Source organism: Chaetura pelagica, unplaced genomic scaffold (assembly GCF_000747805.2).
Source record: "Chaetura pelagica isolate M959 unplaced genomic scaffold, ChaPel_1.0 scaffold294, whole genome shotgun sequence".
NCBI lineage: Eukaryota > Metazoa > Chordata > Aves > Apodiformes > Apodidae > Chaetura > Chaetura pelagica.
Window position 1 is genome coordinate 1,800,319 of NW_009953068.1, and position 26,580 is coordinate 1,826,898.

General features: G+C 48.0%; 1 protein-coding gene across 1 annotated transcript in view; it reads right to left on the reverse strand.

Moving 5' to 3' along the window:
- The window catches only part of TTC28 (tetratricopeptide repeat domain 28), a 126,249-nt gene that overhangs the window by 40,331 nt on the left and 59,338 nt on the right, over positions 1 to 26,580 (reverse strand). The window contains exons 4-10 of the mRNA XM_009996829.1: positions 26,436 to 26,566; positions 12,256 to 12,763; positions 5,129 to 6,470; positions 4,234 to 4,757; positions 3,179 to 3,288; positions 2,753 to 2,882; positions 2,149 to 2,367 (exon numbers count right to left, since the gene is read on the reverse strand). Coding sequence (XP_009995131.1) covers positions 2,149 to 2,367; positions 2,753 to 2,882; positions 3,179 to 3,288; positions 4,234 to 4,757; positions 5,129 to 6,470; positions 12,256 to 12,763; positions 26,436 to 26,566 — 2,964 coding nt within the window. The remainder of the gene's footprint in view (positions 1 to 2,148; positions 2,368 to 2,752; positions 2,883 to 3,178; positions 3,289 to 4,233; positions 4,758 to 5,128; positions 6,471 to 12,255; positions 12,764 to 26,435; positions 26,567 to 26,580) is intronic.

Below are 26,580 nucleotides of genomic sequence, written 5' to 3' on the forward strand. Positions count from 1 at the left end.
GAATTTGTTGCTGTTTGCAGGGTCATGCTGTTGGCTTCATGGAATTCCCCAGCATTTTCTGCCAGGCTGTCACCCAGATAACACTCGTGAAATTTCAGAATTCCTGCAAGGTATCAGAATCACGAGGTTATTCCTGCAGGGCAGGAAGAGTGCTGAGAGTAACTGCCTGCGAAGCTGGAACAGCCCTTAGCATTTGGCATTTCCAGTATAACTGGGCCAAGCACCCTGTGCCGCGTCTCACGGGGCTTTCCCAGCACTCTGAACTACAGCCTTGCTTTTAAAATCTGGTTTTGTACCTTGCACATGATGGTTCAGAGGCATGAAGGCAGAGCCATGCTTTTATGTGATGCTCAGAATGCATTTGCTACTTCAGCAGTCTCATATAAATTATAAAACAGATCTTCCATACAAGCACCTACCAGAGTAATTCCCATTTCAAAAGATGAACATGAAAAAAATCTACTAATAGCCTCTGATCACATAAATTGAACACACAAGGCTCAAATACTGAACAAAAGTGTTATTACTACAGCAGAACCTCCTTACATCACACAAAGATTTTGCATTTCTTTCATATTGATGAAAACACATTATATGCAAAGAAAGAAAAAGATGGATTAATATGCAGTAAAATACTAAAAGATAGTGTTTCACAATGGATAAACCAAATAAAGGACACTTGCTTCTTTTAAGAGTTCAACTTATTTCTGCAAATAAAACCTTCCTCCATGCAGATTGGCATATCCTTCTTGCTTATAATTAGTTCTACAGCCTGAGATCAACATTAAATGGCTGCTCTGGGTACCCTGTTTGCCTTGACAGCATAAATTATTAAACCAGTTAAGCAGAGTGGAGGAATAAAGAAGAAAGCCACTCCTTCTGCAGCAACAGCAGCAAACACAGAATAAGGATGGAGGCTCTAAGGGTACCATCCAGGTGGAATGATGAAGATCCTGGGCTGTCACTGAACCTGCTCTCTCCATCAGCACTAATGAAACTAGAAAAGGTCAGAGTAGCTGGGCTGGAGTCACTTCTGAAGAGCTCCCCAGCAAAGCTGCTCACGGGGAAGCACCACAGTCCCTCTCCTTCCCAACACCTGGCAGTGCCATCAAGGAGGCAGCCACAAACCCACCTATTTCAAGAGTGCAACTGCTTTTCTAAAAGGCCCAGTATGGGCAAGGAGGAGACTGCTCACAAAGCCTAGTGGCAAACCCTACACTTCTAATCCATATAACTTCAGTAAACTCAGCTTGATATTAACACTATAGAAGTACTGGCACTTTATTGTGCACACTATAGGTTTAAAGAGTGCATTAGTGACTGGATGTGCAGCAGGTCAACACCATCTTACACTGACACAAGCAACATTGCAAAACACCCCCGAAAAACTGTATCTCCCAATCACTGTCATCCCATCTGAAGTCAGGCACATGTGAATGTTTTTTTCTCTTCCCAAAGCATTTTTGCTGCAATCTAAATAGTGCTTTTTTATGTCTTTAGATTTGTCACAGTAAAGGGCTGCAATTATTAAATTATATCCAGAAAGAACTCATGAAAATTTAGTCATTGCTTTATTACATAATGAGCAACAGCTGTCTGCAAAAAGCAATCCTCTTCAAATTAATCCTCCTTGCTCCTCTGTGATAAGTGTTTTCCACATTCACATGAGGAGAATTCAGAGGATCAAGCAGTTCAATGGCATTATCAGGAAGTGGGGACACCCTTCTGTTTTCTGCAATCCACTTCGGTGAATGAATGTCAAAAGCTTTTGGAAGAATAAAGCACAGAAATGTAATTAAAGTGGGGATTCTTAGGCATAGAAGATTCTCACAGAGCCAACATGCTTGGAATCTCATTACTGCTCTGCCCTTTGGGAAATACATATAGATTGGAGGCTGAAAAATGGAAATATTAAGCACGTGAAACATTTCCATTTCCAGGTGAACATCAAAGCCCTGAATAAGCATTTCTATGTCATAATTGCTGTGGTTATGGCACAATTTTTAGTCTATTCACCTCTAAGGTACTAGATGGAAAGGATTTGCTTGTACATTAACTCTGATCCCAGATTCATTCCCAGCTACAAATAGTGCAATTTTCCCTTTGTAAGGCTTGTTCATAGGCTCTCACCTCCAAAAAGGACCTCACCTGCCCCAGGAGCCAGCAGCCAGCTGTACAGATAACCTGCAGCCAGTGAATAGTAGAGAACAAGTCCCCTCTGGCTGTTCACTGTCTCCAGGACCTGGTCAACGGTCACTGGAGAATAGGGATCAGAGTCCTGCTGCCCAGTCTGGCGTTCCACAAGCAGGTCAGCAAATGCCCTTGTTCGTCCTCTCTCTGCTACTGCCAAAGCTTCATCATGGTGACCTGAAAAGACAAAGCCATCTCTCAGACCTAGCACAAACGTGGTCTGCAGGGAGACGTACAGGGAGAGCTATTATCCCAACTGGAACTAAAACCTGGGAAGGGTAGTCTCTGTGTGGGAACATTGTCCCACAGATCACCTTGGTTGCAGGCAACAGCATGATATATGGGGAAACGAGCCACAAAAAGACAAACAAATGGAGGAAGCAAGACAGAAGATCCAAAGGTGACTGAAAACTAAAGCAGGACCTTATTTCTGTTCTGGCAAAGAAACACTGCCCAGCATTGGAGGAATGAGGGAAGCACCAGGAACTGCCCCCCCACAACTTCAGCTCAACTCCTGGCAAGAGCTTGGAGTTCACACTCAGGATATGATGGCATCTCTTACCGAGACTGACAAGCACTCGCTGCAGGGCCTGGTAGGAGGATGTCTGCAGGTCAAAGAGTGACAGCTTGTAGTCTGTGCTCAGCTGCACCTCGTGTCGGATGGTTTCAAACAGTGCGGAGGCCCGGTACAGCTGGGAAGGAAAATAGCCAGGGTGACTTCCTTACAGCACAAAGCACTGGCTGGGAGTGCAGGAGGATCCAGAGCTGACATACCCTCGGGCAGGGGTGGTCTGCCCCAGGCAGCCCCTCAGGATGGTAGAGGGAGGCGACTTCAGATGGAGTAGGAAGGCACAAGGGCCTGAGCCAGCTCAGTGCACTGCACACCCTCCCCAGGACACACCAGACATGTGTCCTCCCCCGAGAACAGGAATGACCCAAAGGGCTCAGAGGACACAAGCCTGCCAGCATGAGGCAGACCACGGTGTACCTGGTGCTGAGACTCCTCCAAGTTCCCACTTGCCCAGAGGGAGAGGCCGAGGCCATGGCGGATTTTGGCTTCATCTTCTCTGCGTCCCAGCTGCTCTGCCAACCTCAGTCCTAAAAAGGAGTGAGAGAGGGTCAAAATGGGTAAGGGGCTTTGACAGCTCTGTGAGCTGTTACCTCAGATGGGCCCTAGGCTCCCAGGCTCCTGTGACAGGTAGAGACAGCCACAGAGCTGCCAAGTGCTGGGACCCATGGGACCCAACCATGGGACACCCAAGCCAGGCAGTGCCAGGCATCCTGCCAAGGTCAGCTTCAGGAAAACCAGACAAACTGATGTAATTAATCCTTTAACTTCCAGCTTTGTACACTCCAGCTACACTGCTCATCTCCTCCATCAGAGCCACCACCTTGAACAGATGCTGCTTGCAAGCTGGAGTTCCTTGCAGCAACACAGCTCACAAGCCAGCACTGGTTCTGGTGCTCAGCAGCAGCAGATGGTTTCACCTCCCTAAGAAACAACTTGTTTTCACTCCCAGCTTAGAGGACACTCACCCACCTGGTCTCACTCCCACTTTTATGCAGTAGGAAAAGCCAGGTGGCTATCAGCAAGGCATATATCAGTTTGACACCTGCTCTCAGGGTCAGAGATCTGTCAGACCTGATGTGATTTTCCCAGAGTCAGTTCTTGGTATACAATCCTATTTATTGACAAGGTTTACACCTTGTAGGGTCAGATGTAAATAAGCTTTATAAAGAGACTCTGCCAGTCTGGATTCAAGCTCAGAGCTGGCTGAGACGGCCCCAGGAAGGCAGAGATTGTGCTTTGCAATGCTGTGTCTGCAGGATGCCAGGAAAGCTCTGACTGACACAGTGTGCTGACCAGCCTTCTTAGACAGTAGCTATGGATGTCTGCAAGAGCTTTTGCATCAAAATCCACCAACAAAACTATCCTTTTAGTGCCAGGCTCACAGTACCTCACATCTCTCAGTATCTTCAGGCCTCTCCCCTACCCCCCAACACCTACTACTACATGCTGTGCTGCATTATTCAGCCTCTTACCTTCCTGAAGGTACATCACAGCCTGAGAGTAGTTCTGCAGGGCATGGTGAGTCCTCCCCAGACTGCTGTAGGACAGAGTTTTGGCTACAAGGTCATTCATTTGTGCTGCAATGCTGAGGTGCTGCTCCTGATAAACCACTGCCCTCTCGTAGGTGCCCAAGGACTCGTAGGTCAGCCCCAGGTTCCCATAGGCACGGCCCTGGCAGGTGGGGTTGTTGGTCTCCTCTGCAATCTGCAGGTCCAGCTGGTGGTACTGCAGGGCTGTGTCATACTCCCCCATCTGCTGGTAGACCCCACCGAGGCCACAGGCAGCGTCGCTCTCCAGGGCTCGGTCCTTCATCTCCCGAGCGATGTTCAGCTGGCGCTCCAGGCAGGAGATGGCTTGTTCATAGTTCCCCAGCTGGCTGTGCAAGCTCCCCAGCTCCCCGTAGGCCTGGGCTTTGTTAAATGCCTCCCCCAGCTCATGTGCCACCACAAGCCTCTTCTCAAAACACACCAGAGCCTGCTGCAAACTTCCCATGGCCCTGCAGGGGAAGAAAACAACAGCATTTATTTTGTCAGTACTTTCTCAACAGAATGTTTTGTCATCTCATCTAGAGGCCAGCTCAAACCTTTCAGGCAGAGCCAAGTGCTCCCCCCAGGAGACATCCCTGGCACCTCTAAATCAATCTCCTCCTCCTGCAACCCTGTAAACTTCTCTTCCTCTCAGGGCAGAGCACCACCAGCTTTGTTCCTGAGCTGGTAGCACAACCCTCAGCACCCAGAGGGCTGTTACTCACTCCCATGCCAGATCCCCTGTACAACAGCCACACAAACACCCCCATCAGTAGCTCAACACACCCATGTGTGCTGGTGCTTCCCTCTGTCACCAGAACACACAGGCAGTGCTCCTCACCTGTGTCCATTGCCCAGGCCCCGGTAGGCCTTGGCCTGATCTTGCATACGGTTCAAGCTTTGAGCCACAGACAGGTACTGTTCGTAATACTTTATAGCTTCCTCAAAATCTCCCAGAGCCTCGTAACAATCTCCCAGGTTCCCATATGCTCGGCCCCGATCTAACACAGACTCGTTTCCACTGAGCTGCTGCAGCATGGCCAGCTGCTGCTCAAAGTAGCCGATAGCTTCCTCCATGACATTCATGTTCATCTTGGTGATGCCCATGTTACCATAGACTTGGGCTTCTATGCTGGGGTCCTTCAACTTCTGCCCAAGCTCCAGTTGCTCCTCGTAACACTTGAAGGCCATGGTGTACTTCCCCAGCGACATATACACTGCAGCAAGGTGACCATGTGCTCTGCATTCACCAGGCATATCTCCCAGCTCCTGGTACACCTCCAGCTCCTGCGTATGGTAACCTAGAGCCTTGTCACACTTCTGTATCATTCTGTATGCAGAGCCCAAAGCTGCATAAGCACTGGCTTCCAGTCTTCTGTCCTTAACATGATGGGCTAAGCTCAACTGCTGCTCATAAAATTTTATTGCACCACTTATGTCTTTTTTACAGACAAAAATATCCCCTAAGTTCCCCAGAGCTCGAAATTTGGCCTGGGAATTGTTCAGAGACTGGGCCAGGGACAATAGGTACTTCTGACACTCCTCTGCTTTGCTGAAGTCCATCAAGGCTTTGAAGGCAAGGCCAAGGTTGCAATAGGCTTTGGCTTGGCTCAGCTTGTCATGAAGATCCTTTGCCAAGGCAAGATCCTGCTCGTAGTACTTAACAGCTTCCTCATAGTTCCCAAGGCAGTAATGGGCATAGCCAAGGTTGTGGCAAACCTTCCCTTCGCCTTCCATGTCCTGCAGCTCCGGGGACAGGCGCAGATACTGCTCGTAGTAAGGGGCTGCCTGCACAAACTCTCCTCTTGAGCAGTGGAAGTTGCCCAGGTTGCTGAGGGCCCGAGCTTCGCTCTGGATGTCTCGCAGCTCCCTGGCAATGTTGAGATGGTTTTGGTAGTGCTGCAGAGCACGGTCATGGGCACCCAGTGCTTGGTAAGCAACTGCCAAATTCCCATGTGTAGATGCCTGGGAGGCACGGTCATTCACTTCCATCGAGATCTGCAGCTCCTGCCGGTGGTACTTGACAGCCTGGTCGTACATGCCCAGAGCGTTGTAAGCGTTGCCCATGTTGCCGTAGGCCCGGCCCTGGGCCGCGTAGTCGCTCAGCTCCTGAGCTATGGACAGGTGTGTCTTGTGCAGACGTAGAGCAGCATCGTAGTCACCTTTCATCTGGTGAATGATCCCTGAAAAGTAACAGAAATGGACTCAACACACTCCTCCACACTGACCCTCCTGCAACATCTCACCACGCCAGGGCTTCCCTGCAGCCAGGCCCTCCTGTAGGGCTGAACATCCAAGTTCCACTACCTCAGCACGAAACACTCTGCCTGGATTACCTGTAGTTCTATTTAAAAAATCTGTTCCCTTTCCGACTAACATGAGGCTTCTGGATAAGGCAGTTTAGAAAACATGGGCAGAAGAAACCAGGATCAAAACAGCAAATCCTTGGCTGCTGCTGCCTGTTTCTCTCCTGCCCCTGCCCTGCACTCATAATCAAAGCTAGATGTCAAGGCAGGAGGGGGAAACTGGCTCCCCAGTATCTCAGTCCAGCTCCTGGCCAAATCCTTCTTCAGCTCCAATGGGCCTACAGCTCTAGTTGATCAGCTTTAGCTGTTGCACCTCTGGCTGATGCCTCCACGAGACAAGACACACCATTGCTCTCCACCAGCCCCAGCCCCACCTCCTCTGAGGAATCTGGTGTGGGTAAGCACTCAGCTTGGAGTGACTGCAGAAGGGAGAGAGGATGGAAAACAGGTTAAGAGCAAATTTGAGTTCATCTGACTGCCTAGATAACTTCTTATTTGATGAGACTGTTCTTACTCAAGAGTCAGAAATCAGAAAAGGACAAACCTTATAAAAAAATGTAGTGGTGATTTTGGCACAAAGGAGGTGAGTGCTACTCAAGATGTACCGATGAAATTCAGCCAAGAAGAACTGCTGACACAAAGAAGGATGAGATCATTATGGAGGAAGGATTGGACAACCTTGTGTACCAGAGCAACAAGAACTCAGCAGTTTGAGCAGATGACACTATGTAAACATGTGCACTTCAAAACTGCAAGGGCAGGGAGTCACCATCTGGAAATGAGAAGGAGCTTGGTTTGAAATCCATACTTCAGCTTATAATTTCTCTTGTGCCCCAAAAAATAATTCTAAATAGCTCTCATACTAGTATATCTACTGGTAACTACAGTCGTCAGGGCAGATCCCTGTTGTGCTTAATCAGGCTGAGGTTCCTCTCACCACACAAGAATCACCAGCTTCAAGATGTCAATCTGACTCCCATCACAAAGTCCCTCTCCTTATTTTTCCATCTCAGCTTTCCTACCCTCCTTGGAGCAACATCTTTGGCAGCACTGGAGATTATTTTGGCAAATATTTAACTGACTTGACAAAGACAAAAATCTTTAGTATCCAAGGTGATTCAGAATATCCTTGTGAACAGACAGGATGCAACAGCTCAGCCCCAAAGCTTAAGGAGCCTGAAGAGATTCTACTTCACTGTGTGGAAGAAGAAAAGTCAGTGCACACTGACAACTCAGGATCTGTGTCTGCAGCAGGAGTGGTGGATGAAAAATGAGAATGCTAGGTAGAAGTCCTGTGCTCACTGTAATTATCTGTGGAGGTGGTGGAGGCACTGTCCCTGGAGGTGTTAAAAAAAATGGGTAGATGTGGTGTTATGGGAGATGATTTAGTGTTAAGGGGTTGTAGGGTGGATGGCTGGACTTGACAAAGGTCTTTTCCAACCTTGACAATTCTATGATCCTACCTCTCTTCCTCAACATGGAGGAACTCACAATGGAGGAAGAGTGTTGGGGATGCTGACTCAGCCCCAGACTCCCACTGCGACTTCATACCACACTTGAGGATAGATAAGGAGTATCTGGGGCTCGAGAGAAAAGAAATTCCTGCCCCGGGACACCAACCTTTCCTGTTCTGCATGAAGAAGTGAAGTGGGAGAGGAAGATGGCAAGTCAGACACACAGCACAGCTTTGAATGGCAAAGAGCAGCCAGGGAAGCAACATTCACAGTAAAGGTTAGAGCCCAGGTTACTGAAACAGCCGGTGCTGCCCTTCTCTGGAAAGGCTATGGGTGGAGTTAACAGAACACTGGAAGAGGCAGCCCAGAGAGGTTGTGGAGTCTCCTTCTCTGGAGACATTCCAAACCTCTACGGACATGTTCCTGTGTGAACTACTGTAGGCGACCCTGCTCCAGCAGGGATTGGATTAGATGATCTTCAGATGTCCCTTCCAACCCCTGCAACTCTCTGGCTCTGAGTTTCACCCTGGACTCTATGTCCACTGAAAAGGATGCTCTCTGTCACAAGTCCTGCTCAGGCAAACTCCTGGAATTTCACCTAAAAATTTAAGGTTGCTCTTGGGAAAAGAGGAACCTGGTAAGAGACCCCACACAGCACCTCCTGGTATGTTTCCATCATTTGCCAGGGGTAATTACAAAGGATGGCCCAGGAAGGAAAGGTTCTGACTCAGACGCCAAAATCGTCACCTACCAAATATATTCTCTCTTTGTTCATTCCTCAACGGACAAAAATGAGGTTCGTAGATGGATGGGAGATGAAGCCTTCACAGTTCTAAATGTTTTAGTCAGCCTCATTACTGCCAAGAAAGGAGAAAAACAGTGAGCAAATGTTCACCAGGAGATACCCAGGACAAAATCAAGTAGCATAACAGAGAACAAAGCTGTGCTCTCTTCAGTCTGCTATCACATTAGTTTGCTTGAGCTGTCACCCATCTGTTCATAGATGAGGGAAAGTGGTCCTGGGCCCCTTGGGCTAGTCCTCCCAACAACTGGGGAACAACTGGGGAAGAGATGGCCAAATGTCACCACCATTTTTGACACTAATTGCAAAAATGCTTCAAGAGAAAATACTTGGCACCAGGACACGAAGATAGGCATAGAAGTTCTCTCGTAACTACAAAGAAATGGTAAGAACTGAGGGAGAGACTTTAAACTGTGTTTTATCAATAATCCAAAGTGTCCTCTCCATTGCAATGGCAACCCTTAAGAGCTGCTGAGGCTGACAAGCCAGCGCTCAACATGGAGCCCTGGCATTTGGAAACACCATCTGCCTTGCAAGACAACCCAAGACTTCTGGTTAAACTCTACATCTCCTTGTTGTGAAGGGCCTGATAACTTGTGACTTGCCTTCAGTCCATTACCTCCTGCTTACTGAGCCACAGAGCGCCTTGCATCTCCCTGCAGGGCCTTGCAGCAGCTGGGCTGTGTTACAGCCTGTGGCTGTCTTGCTCAGCAGCAGATAGCACACTTAAGAGAGCTTTCCATCTAAATCACTGAAATGCAAACAGAACATTTCTGTTGCTTCAGCAAAGAGGCCAACTCAAACATTCTGGCTTGGAAACATGCATTAAGATATATTTTTTTGCCCATCAGCATGGTTATTTTGATGAGGTTTTGTTTTGCATGTGGATTAGATGAAAGAGACAATTACGGCTTGACTTTTTAATTCGTACTGGATGCATTTTAAACAACAGCAATAGACTTTCTCAACAAGAACTGCGTGTTCTCTTTCTCTAGTATAACTTAACTCTGACAGAGAAGACACAAAAATATAGCCAAGTAACAGATGAAACGTGAGATCCTGCACTCAGAAGCCAGGGAAACTATTCTAATACAGAGTTTAGAGTAGCTGAGTCAGCATACCAACTAAAAGTTATATTTAGGCTTAAATTCAACAAAAGAAAAGCATTCTCTGCTGTACCAACACTTTTTTTTCCCCATCCAAAAATTTATGGAATTACATGCTGAAAGGATCATTAAATCCAAAGCTGCTGTAAGATTAATAATGATATTAAGATGAATTTTCTAGTCCCAGCATGACTGATTTTGAGCCAGCAAAACAGTGAGAGAATTTAAACTGCAAAGTGAGAACCATGAAGGTAGAGGAACAAGAGCAAGCTGTTTTCTTTTGCAGCAGTGCTTGTTTCATCCTGGGATGATGCAAAGCAACTACTGCGAGCACCAGCACTTGCAGCAAACTGCTAAGCCCATTTCTCAATGTCTCTGTACAAGTTTGTTGGGGTGTTTTTATGCTGCCGAGCAGCACAAAGGCAGACTATGTTGAACATACAGGCAGCTGGAAGAAAGGGTACAGGACTTGAATCAAGCTTGCTCTGCTAGCAAAAGAGCTGTGCTCTGCCCAGAGGCAACGGGCTCACAAAAGAGACAATATGGAAAAGCCAGCATGGTTCATCACCATACCAATATAAGGAAGAAAACCAAAACCAAGTGACAGCTTCCATTTCCCCAAACTGCATTTCCTCGGTTTTCTGGATTTGCTCAGGAAGGATTGGGGCAGTTCTCCAGAAAGCAGCAAGTGCTTCAAATGAAAGACAAATGAAAGGGGTCCCGACCCCTGGAGGATGTCCACCTGCCTGTTACAGGTGCCCATAGCTGAACACACCATGCCATCTCCCAGGTAACTATGCCAGCAGAACAGCCTGCATACCCTCTGTTCAGCTTCCACTGGAAACAAAACATACCAGGTTAAACTTCACGCAAGAGGAACTTTCCCTCAGTCCTGACCATGAGAGGGAAAATCAGTGCTGCCCAGGCACAGCCAAGGAGAACGTCTCCATCTCCCCACCAAGGACCCGAAGTTACATGTCCTCCTGCTCCCTGCTTGGACAATCCAAGGTCCCTGCCTCCACATGGTCCCCTCTGTCCCTGTCACAGACCAGTGGATCCCTCACATCTCTGCATTATCCCTAAGCCCAGCCTCGCACTGGCAGCAGAGATGGAGGATGTACAGTTTGTGCTTTGCTAGATGCATCTACTGTTGTTCTTTGCAAAAGCCCTTAGACAAGTGTTAGAGAAAGCCAGATGCAAGGCTTCATCCTCCCAGCCCCCTGCCTGTGGGGTGCTCTGTCACACTACCAGAAATGCCATCAATGCTCTCTGCTCTCTAATGCTAAGCTTGCCACAGGCACTTTTGCCTCTCAAGCCCATTTTGCCTCACACATTTGCCCTAATTTGTGTAAAGAATGAGAATCGCAAGACTAATTAGAAAGCTAGGACTGTTTTGTTTTCTCCAATTCACCTTATCTTCTTCATTCAGCTCCTGAAGCCTCAGCTGTTAAGAGAAATTAAGTAATTCATCAAGCCCTTTTCAATTACCTGCTGTTGATAACATCACAGTACAATTAGCATCTACAAATGAACCAAGTGCCAACTGCCAAGCAGAAACAGAAGCTAATTTACAGCGTGGGGCAACCTAGAAGAGCTGAGATTCAGGGGCTGCCAGCAAAAGCATATTTTGTTACAGCAGCAACTGCCCTGTTCTGCCACTCCCAGGCAGCTGAGAGCACATCCTTGGTGACAGCTGGAACATCAGCAGCAAAACACCACATCCCACAGCAGAGACAGAAACACATCTCTGCTCCTTTCCATGTCTGCTGCTGTGAAGAAGCAGCAGAAATTTAATTCAGTCCTTCCCAGACTGCCAGCAGGTTGCCAGTGATTCCTCTTAGAAGAGCATGACACTTCTACATTGTATTATTTTAATGTGTGTGTTCTGAAAAAACTTAGGATTTGACCCATGTGTCTCCCAGCTGACAAGTCAGCAAGATGTTGGCACATCCAGCTGACAAACTCCCAAAGAAACGGTCAGGTAACGTAGCACATCACTTCCTATCTTACTGCAAGACTTACTTTTCTTTCTGACACTCGAATGGCTGGCTCTTCAATTGCACTTTACCATTTCACTGTCATGAGCTTGTGCTTTCTGGTGCCTTCCCGAGCAGGTTAATAATCAAACTTGGGACACACGCTCTCAGTACACAATGTGTAAAGTGCCTGAATTTATGAAGACAATCTGGTGAAACTTGGGTAAGTAACAAAACGGCACACAGCAAACCTCCTGCATCCTAGCAGCAGCTCTGATAGTTACAGCATTCCCTGCCAAATTCTGCTCCATGCCAGGGCCTTACCTAGATTGGAGGAAGCTCTGCCTTCAGCAGCTCGATCCTGCAGGCTCTCAGCAATGTGCAGCTGTTCTTCATGGTACTGCTTAGCTCTCTCCAGGTCCTGCATACATCTAGCTGCATGGCCCAAGCCAGCGTAAGCTCGCATCTCAATAGCCTTCTCAGCCAGCTCCTGGGCCAACTCCAACACGTAGTTGTGGTACGACATGGCTTTGTCAAAGTTCCTCCGGTAGTGGTAGGCGCTGCCGAGGTTGCTGTAGGCTCGAGCCTCCTCCCGCTTGTTTCCCAGCTCCTTGGCGATCTGAAGATGCTGCTCGTGGCACTGCACGGCGTTTTCAAAGTCCCCCATTGCAATGTACACTGCTCCCATGTTGCCCAGCTCCCGTGCCTCGGAGAGCTCATCCTTGGCCTGCTTGGCGAGGAGGACACACTGCTTGTGGCTGGCCAGGGCGTTCGGGTAGTCCCCGATGGCTGTGTACACGTGGCCCAGGCTGCTCAGCGCTGAGGATGCTGCCTGCATGGTAAGGGAAAAAAGTAAGAACAATTATCCACAGAAACAAACAGGATGGCTTCAGTCCTAGAAATCAAAGCCACAAAAGGCTATTCTGGAGAGTGTGACTACCAGCGAGAAAACCTGCTCTCTGCAGCTCTTCACACTCCTAAGGGAAGGTCAGGCAGAGGCAGAAGGAACGGGGTTGCCTAGGGAGAACAGGGCTAAGATCACCCCTTTCTCTGAAATGCACGGTGTGCCTGTGTCTCTGGTAGAGGGAGAGGACAGCACTGCAAGGCTGCAGAGACCCCTGAGGAAACGGTGGTCGCTGCAGAAATCTGCACTCTAGGACCAGCTTGAGCTGTCTCACAGAGCAAGACTTCCCCTGTAGGCAGTCACACCTCAGGTCCCCTCTCATGCTACTTCAATATCTACACCAAGTCCTGCTAACAGCAAACAATCCTCTGTATAGCAGCTCTTCAGAAAGCAGACAAATAATAGTCACCTGCAGAGAACACCACAGAGAAATGCCGGCTCTGTTCCACCCTCCACCCAGCAAGCCCATGTCAAAGCAACAGACTCCTGAGACCCTGCAGGCCAATGCCAAGGCACTGGCAGAGACCAGCAGCCGAGCACACAGCTTGGTGTAACCAAGCTGCAGCCCGAGCCACCAGGAGGACTCTGCAGTCTTTTCTTTCCAGGCTAAATGGCCGCTGAATACCCGCTGCTGGAAAACTGACACTTGCAGCCAGCACTCAGGTGGGAAAAGGAAGGTGCCTCTGCTGCTGCTCTTAGGCCAGTCTGCAGTCACCAACATCTTCACACACTTCTGCTTGTCCAATTACTCCACACTCTGAAGAGTGTTGTTCTTACTGTACCAATATGGTCCTTCTAGGACAACATCATTTATTACTGAGCCCAAAGCAACCTTGGGACTGCAGCAAAGACAACAATATTTTAGCAGCTGGTATCTCTGTCCCCTGGGACATCGTAAATAAATATGGCTGTTTGAAAACCTGAGTTCTTGCCACCAAGAAACAGCTCTATTTAACAAGACAAACTATCTGAGAAGCAGATTATTTTGCCCACTACACCCACCAGGACACAGGCCTTCCTTCAACCTGGCAGAGCCAGAGCATACACAGCCAGACAGCAGGGCAAGGAGCCAGGAGCAGGGATGTACTCCTTCTGCCTGACACATCTGCTGCCTCAGCAAGGCTGTTCGCTCCAAATCCCTGACCCTGAGTCCTCCACTGTCCCTGCATGTGCATTTCCTTCATGACCCAACTGCTGCTGTGACCCAGTTCCACAACAGCCAACCTTCCCAAACCTCCAGGAAGGAGCAGTTAGGGAGAATCACTGCACAGAGATCAGCACCAGCCCTCCTTGGCACCCTACCTCAGGCAAGGTCCAGGCCACCCTTCCACCCAAGATGGTGACAAAGCATCTCAAGACACTTCTCCTTGCTATTTAGAATGGCAGAACCCTGTGCTACTCATAAACAGGTAACACCAAGTCAAGAAGATCTATGGGCCAGAGCAAGAGCCAGATAGCATGGGTGATAAATTATTTTTGTGACCAGCAGCATTAACAGAGTAATATTTTCACAGGAAGGAACTGTAAACACACATGCTGATTCAATTTAATAGGGAAACCATCTTTTCTGATATAAGAACCTGAGGTGACAGATTAGCTAATAAACACAATTTACAGGTCATAAGATAGAGAAGTTACAAGGAAGCTCTCCCTTGGCCAGCTCCGTAAATAGCCAAGCTGCATTTGTTCTCCCTGAGGCATCCTTTCAGGGAGCTTAATTATAACGGAAGAACTGCCAGAATTCAAAATGTCTTAATTTTTTTCACTTAGTGGTAGAGATGAACTTCGTTCAACACAAGGGACAATGAAAGCACAGCAGTGGCAGAGCAGCAGCTGCCGTTGGGAAGCCCCACAGCACCCCTGCCATGTCATGCCACCACACCCCGTGACAGCAAGGCCCTGGGCTCAGTCCCACAGATGGTCAGAGCAGGGATACATGCTGTAATGAACTAGAAATAAACCACTTTTGCTGCTGTAATTACCACAGATCAGAGAGGGGAGCAGCTAGTAGCAACTCCTCAGTGACACAGTGCCAGGCTGGGGACAAAGCCAGTCAACAGGCTGCCACATAGCCCAACAGTTTCTTGGGCTTGGGAGGGATTTCTCCAACAGCAAGCACCACAGGTGGTGAGAAAACCAGCTAAACCCTCCAGAAATAAATGGTTTATAGCCCCTGCAGCAGCACAGGCACCTGGCTGAGAGGAGGCCCTGCTCTATCTTGGTCAGACTTGCCACAGTGTCAGGGTCATTTGGCCCTGGACAGGCTCTTGAGCAGTGCAGGGAAGTAACTTTTTGGCTGAGGCCAGTGAGAAAAGGTTCTTATCTAAAAGAGGGTCTGAGGGGGCCTGTTTTGAGGCTGCTGTAAAACCAACACAAGCAGTTTTGCTCTGACTTTTAACCAATTTTTACACAAATCTTCATGAGGATTAATACAAACATAGTATTGAGTAATTCGCAATCTTACTATGAAAAAACAAAAGAAAACAAAACAAACTAGATAGATGCAGACATCTTGCACAAGCCAGACCAAAATACTGCGTGGGGCCCATCACAGACATCAAGATCCAGAGCTCCCTTTGTCTTGCTAGTGAGCAACACTCACTGCTGCACAGGACAAACCATTCCGGGCAAAGCTAAAACCCAGGCCACCAACCCAGCAGCACTTCTGAAATAACTGGGCACAGCATGGAAATCCTCTTTCGGAAAACAAGGAGTCAGTGAAAACTGGTGTCTCTTGGGGCTGCTAAAAAAAAAAAAAAAAAGTGGACATTTTCACAGATTGCTGAGTAAGATGAGCTGTGGCAAAGAGCCATCCAGACAGAGACTCAGAGGATGTGAATAGGCTATAGCTAGGGAAAAGAGGCATAAATGGAAAGCAGCCAATCTCAGACTTTGTGCACAAGAGGAACTTGAGAGATGCAGAGACTGTTCTGACTGTACATGGGAAGAAATCTTAAGGAGTTCTCCTAGACTGGGAAGCAGATCGTAAGAAGGAAAATTTGTGTGGCTTGAAATGTTTACTCTCAGGGCTCCTAATCCTTTTGCCCAACAGCATTTACAGGCTTACAGTAAAGACCAGAACGAAGGGTACAAGCCTGACAACTTTTCTCAGGGCATGCAAAATGACCTGGCTTATACATCTGAGTGCCCAGGGCTGGATTGTCCAAATCAGGATGTGGGAGGAGGACAGGAGAAACAGAAAAGAATAATAAGAAGGACAAGACAAAAAGAGAAACGGGAAATGAAGGGTAAAGGCCTGAGAAGAAATAGCCCATCTCAATTTTAAAGATGGGCTGTTTCTAGAGGCTCTGCTGCTGCTCACACAGTCACCTTTACCCTCTGACGTGGCCTTCACATCAGTGCTCTCCCTGTGCTTCATTCTGCAGCAGCTTCCTCTGCAACTGATACAAGGGCTCCACGAGAAGCATTTCTCAATCATCTTGGAGTCTGCACGAGCAGAGCCTCTGTCACTCCTGGCTTCCCTGGGGCTTTCTGTGTGCAGCTTTTCTTCTCTCGGTTCTACATGCTTGTGGGGGCAATCAGTGGAAAGACTATGGAGGTTGACATTAAAGCAGTGTTTAGGAACAATTTAGTGATTACATCTGCTGGGAGACATTAATGACTCACTTCAGGGGGTTAGTAATAGGATTCCAAAAGATAAATTCATCACTGTATACTTAAAATCTTCTGCATAATAGGATCCACTAGGGGCTCTGAGGGCAGGGCTATTCCCACCTGCCCTGGCAGAAGAGTCAAAACATTGCACTGGGAGTACAAGGTTGAGACATGTGAAACAGACTCCAACTGTACTAGCATGAACCTAGTAGGGTGATGGGAGACTACAGCTTCATACAGTGGGGTTTTGCACCAGCAAACAAAGAAAAGCAACACTTTATATACCTGACAAAGACAAATTTTACAGTGGGGGTTGCTTACACCTCCAATTATGCAATTTATCACTTTAATAGAAAGCAGATTCTTCTGCCACTGAGCCGAGGCACCAAAGGGAGCTCTGAAAATGGTTTCTAATTACTCTCTTTTTCTTGGGAGCAACAGACAGCTTAGGCTTTTCAGCTGAATAAGGTAAAGAGTCTGATGTTAAGCAGATGTGCATCACAGAAAGACAACTAATAGGGACCTGGCGACTTGGAGAGATGTGTTTCTTAGCTATTTCATCCTTGCAAGATAATGGTAATTCCCCAATTACGTTACATTTAAACAATTCTTTAACCAATTGCACAGACTCCTTAAATGAGAACACTGTATAATAATTTTTAAAGGGCAAGGTGAAAATGCTCTGCCTGGTATCTCACTATAAGGTAGCCTTAATCCCCAAACATGGACATGAACTAGGATTGATCAAAGATCAGCTTTTACAGCCAAGGTGGGAAAATAACTGGCACAGACTAAGTAGGGCATGGGGTAACAGCAGTGCCTGATCCTACACAGTGCAGTGGAGTTGTATCCAAAAGACCAGTCATGCATACTCAGAACATCTACACTCAGGACAAGCAGCAATATGCTCTCTTCAAAAGCCAGCACGCCTCGTGCACAAGCTTGGGAAGGCAAACAAAGGTTTCCCAGTTCCTTGGGTGTGTTCTGGGGGTGGCGAGGGGAGGGCAGCTCCAATAGATTATTTCTGAACACGTGTGCACTGGGGTGGGCTCTGCAGCGCTCAATTCCACAATGAAAAGCAAGTCACACAAAATCCACTAGCCCAGGAACGCTACAAAGCAGACCTCAGCATCAAGTCTAATCATCTCCTGGGGCTCTCGTATCTTCATCCCACACAGCTTTCTGGACACAGTCTAAAAGGCTCCTGTGTGAAATCACTTTAGCAAGGATGGCTGACTTGACATTTTCAGTGATGATGCAAGGAAAGAAGCCCTCACTTAAAACCACAAGCTTCTCTGAGACAGTGACACTAAGGAGTGACTCATGCCCTGGTCAAAGTCAGTCCTGGAAGAATAAACCAGCATATTACAAACTTGGATTTCATAGAACCCAGAGAAGCTTCTCGGGCAGGCAAAGAAATCTCTAACTCCTACAGTGGTGTGCTGACCTGTGCCAATCCTGACACTACTCTTGCTCATAAAGCTCAATACCACTTCACTGGAAACTCAGTAAGGGAAAGCCCTGCCTGAGGTGGGCCTTCTGAAGAACCAAAGAGCATCACTCTCTGAGTTTCAGCTCTTACACAAGTTTTCTGCTTCATTTCTTTTACTGCAGTCAGGTACAGGCCTCAGTAGAGTGCTACGTTTTGCAGATACTGTGAGAGGTAAGTAAAACCAGAAGACTGCATTTCCTTCAGCTAAAATCCATGTGCTGTGGAGGTCAAGTGGGGACATTTAAAGGAGATCCTCAGGAAGTATTACATTTCCCTTTTGAGTCACAAATCCAAACAAAACAAAGCATATGGCCTTCTAGTGCGTTCCCAAATTTCCTGCACTGTTCAGATTTCCCTTCATTCTGCTTAATCCTATCACATTTGAACTGGACAAACTGGAAGAATCCAGGCAAGCTGACTTTCCCTAAAAAGGAGCTGCTAAAGACAGAGACAGAAAGGCAAAGAATTTATGCTCCCCCACACAAATCCAACTACTCCATGCTCAAGTACTGTGGTTGCTCACATCACTGAACTCACCCTCCCAGTCACACAGATAACTCAGTCAAAGATGTAATGCAGTGCTACTGCCCTAGAAGTCCCAGAATCTTCAAAAGAATTAATATGGCAAGTGTTTTCCTAGAAGCTGGTAGCGTGCCCTCCTCCAGGAAAGCAAGCCCTCCTGGGAGTTGCCCCAGTGCGCACATAACAGGGCTCTTACCAACAGGCACAGGTAACACCAGGCTTCTAACAAGGGCTTCAGTGCACACCTACAGCACAGGTCAGATTTTTTACGTCCAGTGGTTAATCAGAGGTGCCTCAAAGCCCAGCTGGTTGAAATGTCAGTCACTATACACAGGAACAGCAGGAACTGGCAAGCAAATGTCTGTAACTTTGTACACCACCAGCAGAGACAGACATCGGGGCCAAAGACTGAGTGCAGTGGATTGAACTATGCTGCAAAAGATGTCCACAAAGACATTCTGCAGACTGAGTCAAATCTCTCAAGTTCTCATTAAGCTGAAATCACAACAACATCTGCAGAACCTGAGACTTCAAGGGCAGCATGGGTAAAACTAAAGCTTCTGTCCTGGAAAACCCCATTCTCACCTAACTGCACCAGCTGCTTCACACCCTTCTTGAGCAGCAGAGGGATTCAGCACATCTCTGCTCCCCAGTCTGCTCTGCTAGGCCCTCCTGGCAAGTGGCCAGCCTACACTTGTCATTCCTGTGCTTCTGTTAGCACTGACTGCATTAAGCACCAATAGATTATCAATTAGCAACACCCTCCTTGACCTGTTCCTTACTTACATCCAGTCAGATGTGATAAAGCTGTAAGGAATCAGGTATGCTCACCTCTTATTCTTTCCAGTTCATGTTGCTGCAGGCATCAAATAATCCACTTCAGGCACACAACTATGTAATAAACAGTGGCTTCATTGCAGAAGATAAAAAGGAACCAAAAATAGAAGAGAAACAAATGCCTTCTCTCCTCATTTTCTGCAAAGCTTTGTTGCTTACTGCAGCAAGTTCTACTTTCCTACTTTAGCCTCCACAGCCTGTTTCTGACATCTCTGACAATGTTTTCATGCATGACAAACTGCTGTAGCCTGAAGACTCTTTCCAGCTCTCATTTGTGAGGTATTTATATCCTGTCCTAATTTTCTAGACTGTTTGCAAACATAACAAGATAACTGCAGCCATAAGATCTTCAGATTTTTCCTTTATGAGAAGTCTGGCAGCCCCAAAGACAGACGACCTCTTCAGATGGCTGAGTCCCACACAAATGCCATGGGCAGGAAAGCTGCTTTGGGCTCCCTCAGGCTGCAGTTAATGAAAGGATCTGATTCTTGGCACTCCATCTGAGACTTATGATAATGAAGCACAAAGGAGGAAGCAAGTGACCAGGTGATTATCACTTCAGGATTTCAGGGAGAAAGAGATTAAGTTTGTCCTATGAGAAACTGCACTTTAAGCCACCTGAAAGCCACTTGAAGGTAATGGAAAAGGATCACTGTGATGAATAATAACCCATGTAAAGCAACATTCTGTGTAGAACAGGAGCAGCCCACTGCTGTGCTCCCAAGTAACTAGGGACACATGAGCAGAAGGGTAAACAGAAGGGGTTTCTTGGCAGCAATTAAACTGCTCAGAAAGAACAGGCAGACACAGAAAGAGCCCATTTCACCACGCAGCCTGGAAGAGCTGGGTGTGCTTTCTAATTTCCCAAAGATGCACTACAGGTCAGAACCTAATATAATTGAGGTTTTACAAGCACATGTTAGCTAACCTAAACAGTCTTTACGTCACCACATACATTTCTACAATTCTCTTAAAAAAAGCCATCAGCAATTTTAAGAAAAATCACAGATGCACATTATGTTTAATTCACACTAAGCTCAGGCTGTGACTGGGAAGTGGAGCAGGGCATAGACCAGCCTATCCCATCCCACATGACATGCAAGAAAGACAGGCTACAGGACTGTAACCATCTTCCATGAGCTGGCATCCCAGGAAGCCTCCCAGGATGGCCTGAACCACCGTGGTGCACTGCCACACCACAGAGAACAGGCAGCTCAGATGTATCTGCAGGGACTACACCAGTGAGGATGAAGCCTTCCACCACTTTCTACACAACCTGTACAGGTAAGGGGCAGGGGGTTCACCATCCTCTCTGGAAGCAAAGGGGCAGTGTTTCTGGCTGCTTGAGTGTCCCCACAGTCCCTTTTTAGTGGGATACCCTCTTATCCAGTTGTTCTCCTGGCTTTCTCCACACAAATACAGAATGTGGCATGTGTAACCAGACCCTTCTGTCAGCAGTTGACTTCATCACATAGCTACAGAGACAGTAGAGACACGAGTGCACTTGTTCGCTACACACCAGCTAGTCCAGGCTCTGGTACAGGTATGGGAGCTGTTAACAGTATCAAGTCTGAAAAATACTTCTTCCAGAGCCTCATCACACCGTGCCTGGTGTGCAGGCACGTGTCCCCGTGTTAGCACTGCCCTGAGGGAACGCTGTGTTGGCAGCCCAGCCCCAGCTCTGCCCCGTGCCATGGCCTTGGTGGGCTGCAGCACACACAGCTTGGGGAGGGCTCTGGATGCCCAACAAGGCAACCAGGAAGGGAACCTGCCCCACAGCTAATTAGCTGCACATGTTCTGATGAGCTTACTCCACGCTGATGTGCCCTGTGATGGTTTCTCCAGAGAGGACAGGGTGCACAGATCCACACTTCCAGCCAAATCTGCAGCACAACTGCAAACACAGGGATGCTTGCAATGGAAGCACTAACAGCTGGAATTTCATCTTTGACAGGAGGCTGTGGCTGCCAGCACAGTCCAAACACAGAAATAATTCTCAGGAAGGAAAGGATGCAGGCAGGCAGCCAGGGAGGCAGTCTTTGTTTCGGACAAGCTCCCAAACCGCTCACTCAGAACAAGTTCAGCCAGGGGCACACACACCGTACTCAGGCATGAGCCAGAGCTGACACCACCCCTACATGTTTGCTTGGAGCCATTCAGCTTGTAGCACTAAGGGTGAGCAGGTCACAGCACCACCAGTCCCTTCACAGCCACCCAGAGCGGGGCAGCTTGGAGCACACTCAAGGGCCCCGCACGTCACACCTCAGGAAGAATGGAGACAAGAGTCACTGCTGAAGGGTTGCTGTGACACTAACTCACGCTCACTTCCAGGCTCTTTCCTTATCTAACTCAGCAGAATAGATATTTTTTAAATGATTGGCAAGGAACATGAAAAAAGTATTTTGCTCTATACCGCAAGCCACACAAGGAGTTCAGGCAAAAGGCTAAATAGCTTTGCTATTTACTGAAGATGTGGCTTGTAGAGACAAAGCACAGCAGGAAGGACACCTGGAAAGCATTTCCCCTTCCCTTCAGGAAGGGGCAAAAACCCTTGGTTTTACAGAATTTACAGATTTCAGTAGAAAGGAATGATCTATCTTTCCTTCTGCGTTTCCTTCCAGAAATATGAAAGTGAATTTCGACCTCTGTCTTGCACAGCCTGACAGTAAGTAGCTGTAACTTACAAAATGTAGGAGCTTCATGCTGTTTCTTAGCTCAGGCATGCTTTAAAGGGAACTGGGAAAAAGTACTAGAATTGCAAACCAAAATAACCCCCAGCGCTGAGCTGCACACTAAGTGTGTTCAGACAGTTGCAGAATCTGCAAATTCCCAACTGAATCCAGACACTGATTATGTCTGTCACAGCAATAATATTTCACTAATGCTCCTCCTCCAGAGAGGCACAGCAGCCGGTTTTCCCTGACAACCTTCCATCATGACACAGTCCTCTGCTGCCAGCAAAGGCCTCTCCCCACAGCCAGCTCCATGGCAATGCTCTCTCTGCAGCAAAGTGAACCACCCAGCTAGCTACCCAAGGCTCCTGGGCTCAAGCCCATGCCTTCTCTTTGTAATGTGGATTTCTGCATTCTCATGTTGCCCCTACCACACAAGAACTTCCATAGAAATAAAAGAGCAAGGTGACACAGAAACCCACAAAAGCCTGCTTAATAAACACCTTTCTTCTCTACCACTTAAACACCCAGATCTAATAATCACCTTCATAATCCTCTTTTCCTCCAAATAGTCAGCCTTCCTGAAAAAAAAATATCTGTTGAAGCTGCACCAAACATGAACTCTGCCCTACACCTCCAGTTATTTTAAACAACTGTCTTGAGACAGTAACATCCAGTTCATCAGTCTGGTTACTGATGCAGTACTGGTTCACCTGCTGCAGACAATTCTCAGAGCCACATACGTCTGTGGAGACACCTAAGAGCAGCAGCCAGTGGCCACAGAAACAAAGGGTCAGTAGCCAGATCGGGCACTGAGCCTGACCTGGTCCTGCACCTGTTCCTTCCAGGGGGAAGCTGGGGGAAAATCCCTCCAAAACCAGGCCAAGAATGATGCTGCAAGCTGCTGGGCAGTCTCAGTCAACACAGGGCAAGCAGTCACTGACAAAGCCTGTCACCCTGCCCTCTGCTCTCCTCCAGGCCCCAGTGCTCTTCTTGTGGTCACGCTCCTCCACCTGCACCCTCCTCCCAGCCCAAGGAGAGTTCGGGGCTCACACAACCCTCCTGCTCCCCCAGCACCTCCTGACCTTCCCCCAGCACAGGCCCCGGCCAGCCCAGCCTGGAGCTGCCAGCACCCTGCGGGCGTCTGGCACCAGCGTCCTTCCCAGCACTAGAGAGCTGGCAACGTGCTTCACACAAGCATTAATTTTATGATAGTTAGCTTATGATTGTGCCTCACTGCCCTGCTATTTTTTAATGCGGGGCTGTAATAGAAGGCGTCTGACAGCCCGGGAGACAGGGGAGCTGTTTCATTGCAGAGCTCCTGCAGTGCTGGTGGCCTTAAGAGCACAGGATTCAAACTCAGTCTATATGAGAGTTTGGACACTGAACCAGAACAGGGGCTCCACAGCTTTACTTTCCACCTCTCTTGTCAGTCCTCACAGCTTCAAGACACTCGCTCAAGTAGCACTTTTCCAAATTAAGTGCTTTGGAAGGAACACAGGTCCTTCCAAATGGTCATTAACAAGGGCCACTCCAACCCATCCTGAGAGATCACCAGCCCTTAGCTCTACTTTGGCACTCTGGCTCTCACAGAATTCACAGTACAAGATAGTTCTGCACACACATAAAGCAGCTAGAGACAAAGAGGAATAGGGACACAGGAGACCAGTGTTACAGGCACTGAAAGTTTTCACATCTACTTTTTGACTCCAGCCCTTCCTCTGACCCTGGCACAGCTCATCTGTTGTGCTACCCTTGTCTAACTCACAGCTGGTGATGTGGCCTGGCTGAGCATGGAGAGGTACATCCACATCAGCCTCACCTCAGCCAGAGCAGCAGACACTGCTGTAAGAGCAGCAGCACAGGCCTCACAGGATTCTCCACTTGAGCACATTCCCAGATCTTCAGCAGGCCAAGACAGCCCACGCTGAAATCTGCTCTGCTTAATCTTCACAGAGAAACAACAGACTACCAAGCTGTGCTGCTGTTTCCTCTTCAATAGCACCTAAACAACCCCAGAGCTGAACTCCTGCACTCACCTCCGCTAGAATACAGGGGGACAACTGTCCTAGATGGTCCTGCCTACCTTCCTCTCTTCTTCTGCACCTCCCTTCCTCTCTTCTCCTGCACCTCCCTTCTGCTGTCATGCTTCTGAGGATGGCATCCTACTGACCACAGTCACCATCTGCAAAGCTCCACAGGAACCAAGGAATGCACGGAAAGAAAGACTGACTCCCTTATGATTTCTAGTTTCCTGAATCGACTGTACTTTTAAGTCTGCTAATTCTTTCAGAAACAATCTTACAGAATTAGCTCATCTGAATTTTTTGACTAGTGACTGCAGCTGGTCAAAAAATCCAACCCATCACTTAACTGCGATGGGAAGCATTGAAATGAGACTGGAGATAGCTACTTCATGGTGCCTATCACAGCACCCCTCTAAGAGCCAGTCTTCTGACTGGTCTGCATAGACCAAAGCCACATGCACATTCAATACCCCAAGGTCTCTCTTGGAGATGCTAGAGATATGCCAGATCCCAGCTACTTCTGCTCCATTACCTCTCTGAGCACAAACATCATGTAAGAGCCTGAACCCTTCCCCACACTGACTGCAAAGAGCAGATGACCTGTCTGGAGCATGGATGGTGCTCAGTATGACACAGTGCTTGTAACAGGAGGTGCACAGACCCCCTGTGCCAGCAGAGAAATGCTTAAGATCTTCCATCCACTGAAGATGGTTCCTCACTCAGCTGGCAACACTTCCCTCCACCAAGTGGGCAGGGGTAGGATGGGGCTGCAGCCAGACCCTCTGCTGCTGCCCTGGGCTGAGGGGCAGCACAACCCCACCAGCCCCTGCACCCAGTGCTCCCTCTCAGGGCTGCAGCCTCCCATACAAAGGAGCACTTTTTACCTTCTAAGCCAATTCTCTGTACAGTTGGAGGTAAAACAATTACCTCATTACAGTCGCACACCAAATTCCCTTCTGGTGGAATTCACATCAGCACTACTGCAACTTTATAACATTTGCATTATAAAAATGTCTGCAAAGGAGGCCAAGAAAAACAGCTTTTTGTTCAGAGGAAGCTCTGTGGTCAAGATGATGTCATCAGAAAGCGCCAAATTAATTTCCTGTGGTTACATCCTACAGGAAATCCAAGAAGCTCAGCTTTCTTGCTAAACCAAGTAGTCATTTGTTGTCAATAACTGTTAATTATGTGCCCAGATGTGTCATAAACTAAGAACTATCATGATTAGCCCTCATTCCCTGGATTCCTCCCAGATGCACTGCTGAATCCGTTTAGATCTGCAGCTCCAGGCCAGTGAAAAGCAGCTGCCCTGGTGTCCCCAGGGAGCCCAGGGCTCTGGGGAGCACAGGTCGCCCTCGTGCCACGCACCAACACGTTTCCTGCCCTTCCCTTCAATCCCCTCCCCACCACGGGGGGATCTGCTGCTCAGAGAAACACTGCTGAGAAGAAGCAGCTACGAAGATCAGACTCTTAGCAGGAACAGGGACCCCTGATCAAGAAAACGACAAATGAGTAACAGCTCTGTATGAACAGAAACAAGGGTATCAGGAGGTTTTCCAGCTGGTAAAATAATCATGAAAATGTCTAGCAGGTCCCTCCTTGTCAGTCCTTCCATAACCTAGATTAATCTTTCCAAGGCTTACTTGAGATTTAAATTATAAAATACCACTTCAATAAAGCACTTAGCTAATCCAAACGGATATTTTTTATGACTTATCAGTGGAAAACTGATCTCTTGCATGTTTTAGATCTCCCCAAAACCAGCTTAATTTACATTAATTCACCCCTTTCCTGCTGTCTCCAGCAGCATCCTCCACCTGCCATGCCATCCACAAGCCTGTTCTCCCTTTCATGGGAGGGGAACACCTTTTGTATCTGTAACTTTCACTTAAAATCATTATTCTGTCCTCACAGTGAACTTCTGCCGGAATCTCTCAGAACACTCTTGAGACCATGTAGCATGCTTCCCTGGCCTGGCAGGGAGCCCAGCACCTCCCCTCCAGCGCTGAATCGTAAATGGTCATGGCAAAACAGCTCCAGTCCAAGCAAGCCCTCCACCCTTCAGACAATACTGCATTCTCAGGTTTGGGTTGATTCTCTTTCTTTCCATTGCTTTTTAAATAAAGAGTATTTGATGTGGACATTCTGGACAGGGAGCCAGCTCACTACTTGTCTGGAAAAGGCACAATGCAGGACGCACCCTAATGGAGCTTGGTGCAGTAGCACCTGTACCACAGGGACAAGGTCTGAGGACAGCCAGGCTCAGCTGCAGGGCTTGTACTGACCCCTGCTCAGCCCCACAGCCCGGGCACAGGGGACAGAGCCAGCAGGGAGGGAGAGGGAATGCTCAGGGCAGGCAGACAAAGCTTCTTGACATGATCATGCCAACCACACCGTGCTGACTCCCAGTTCAACCTGTGTCATAAGCTTCCTACCTCTCTGTCCTTGAGCTTCATGGCGAGCACCAGCTGATGTCTGTGGTTAGTAAGGGCTTCCCGGTAATTCCCTTTGGAGAAGAATGCGGAGCCCAGGTTTCCATGAGCCCGGCATTCTCCTGTCTGGTCACCTGAGTTAAAAGCA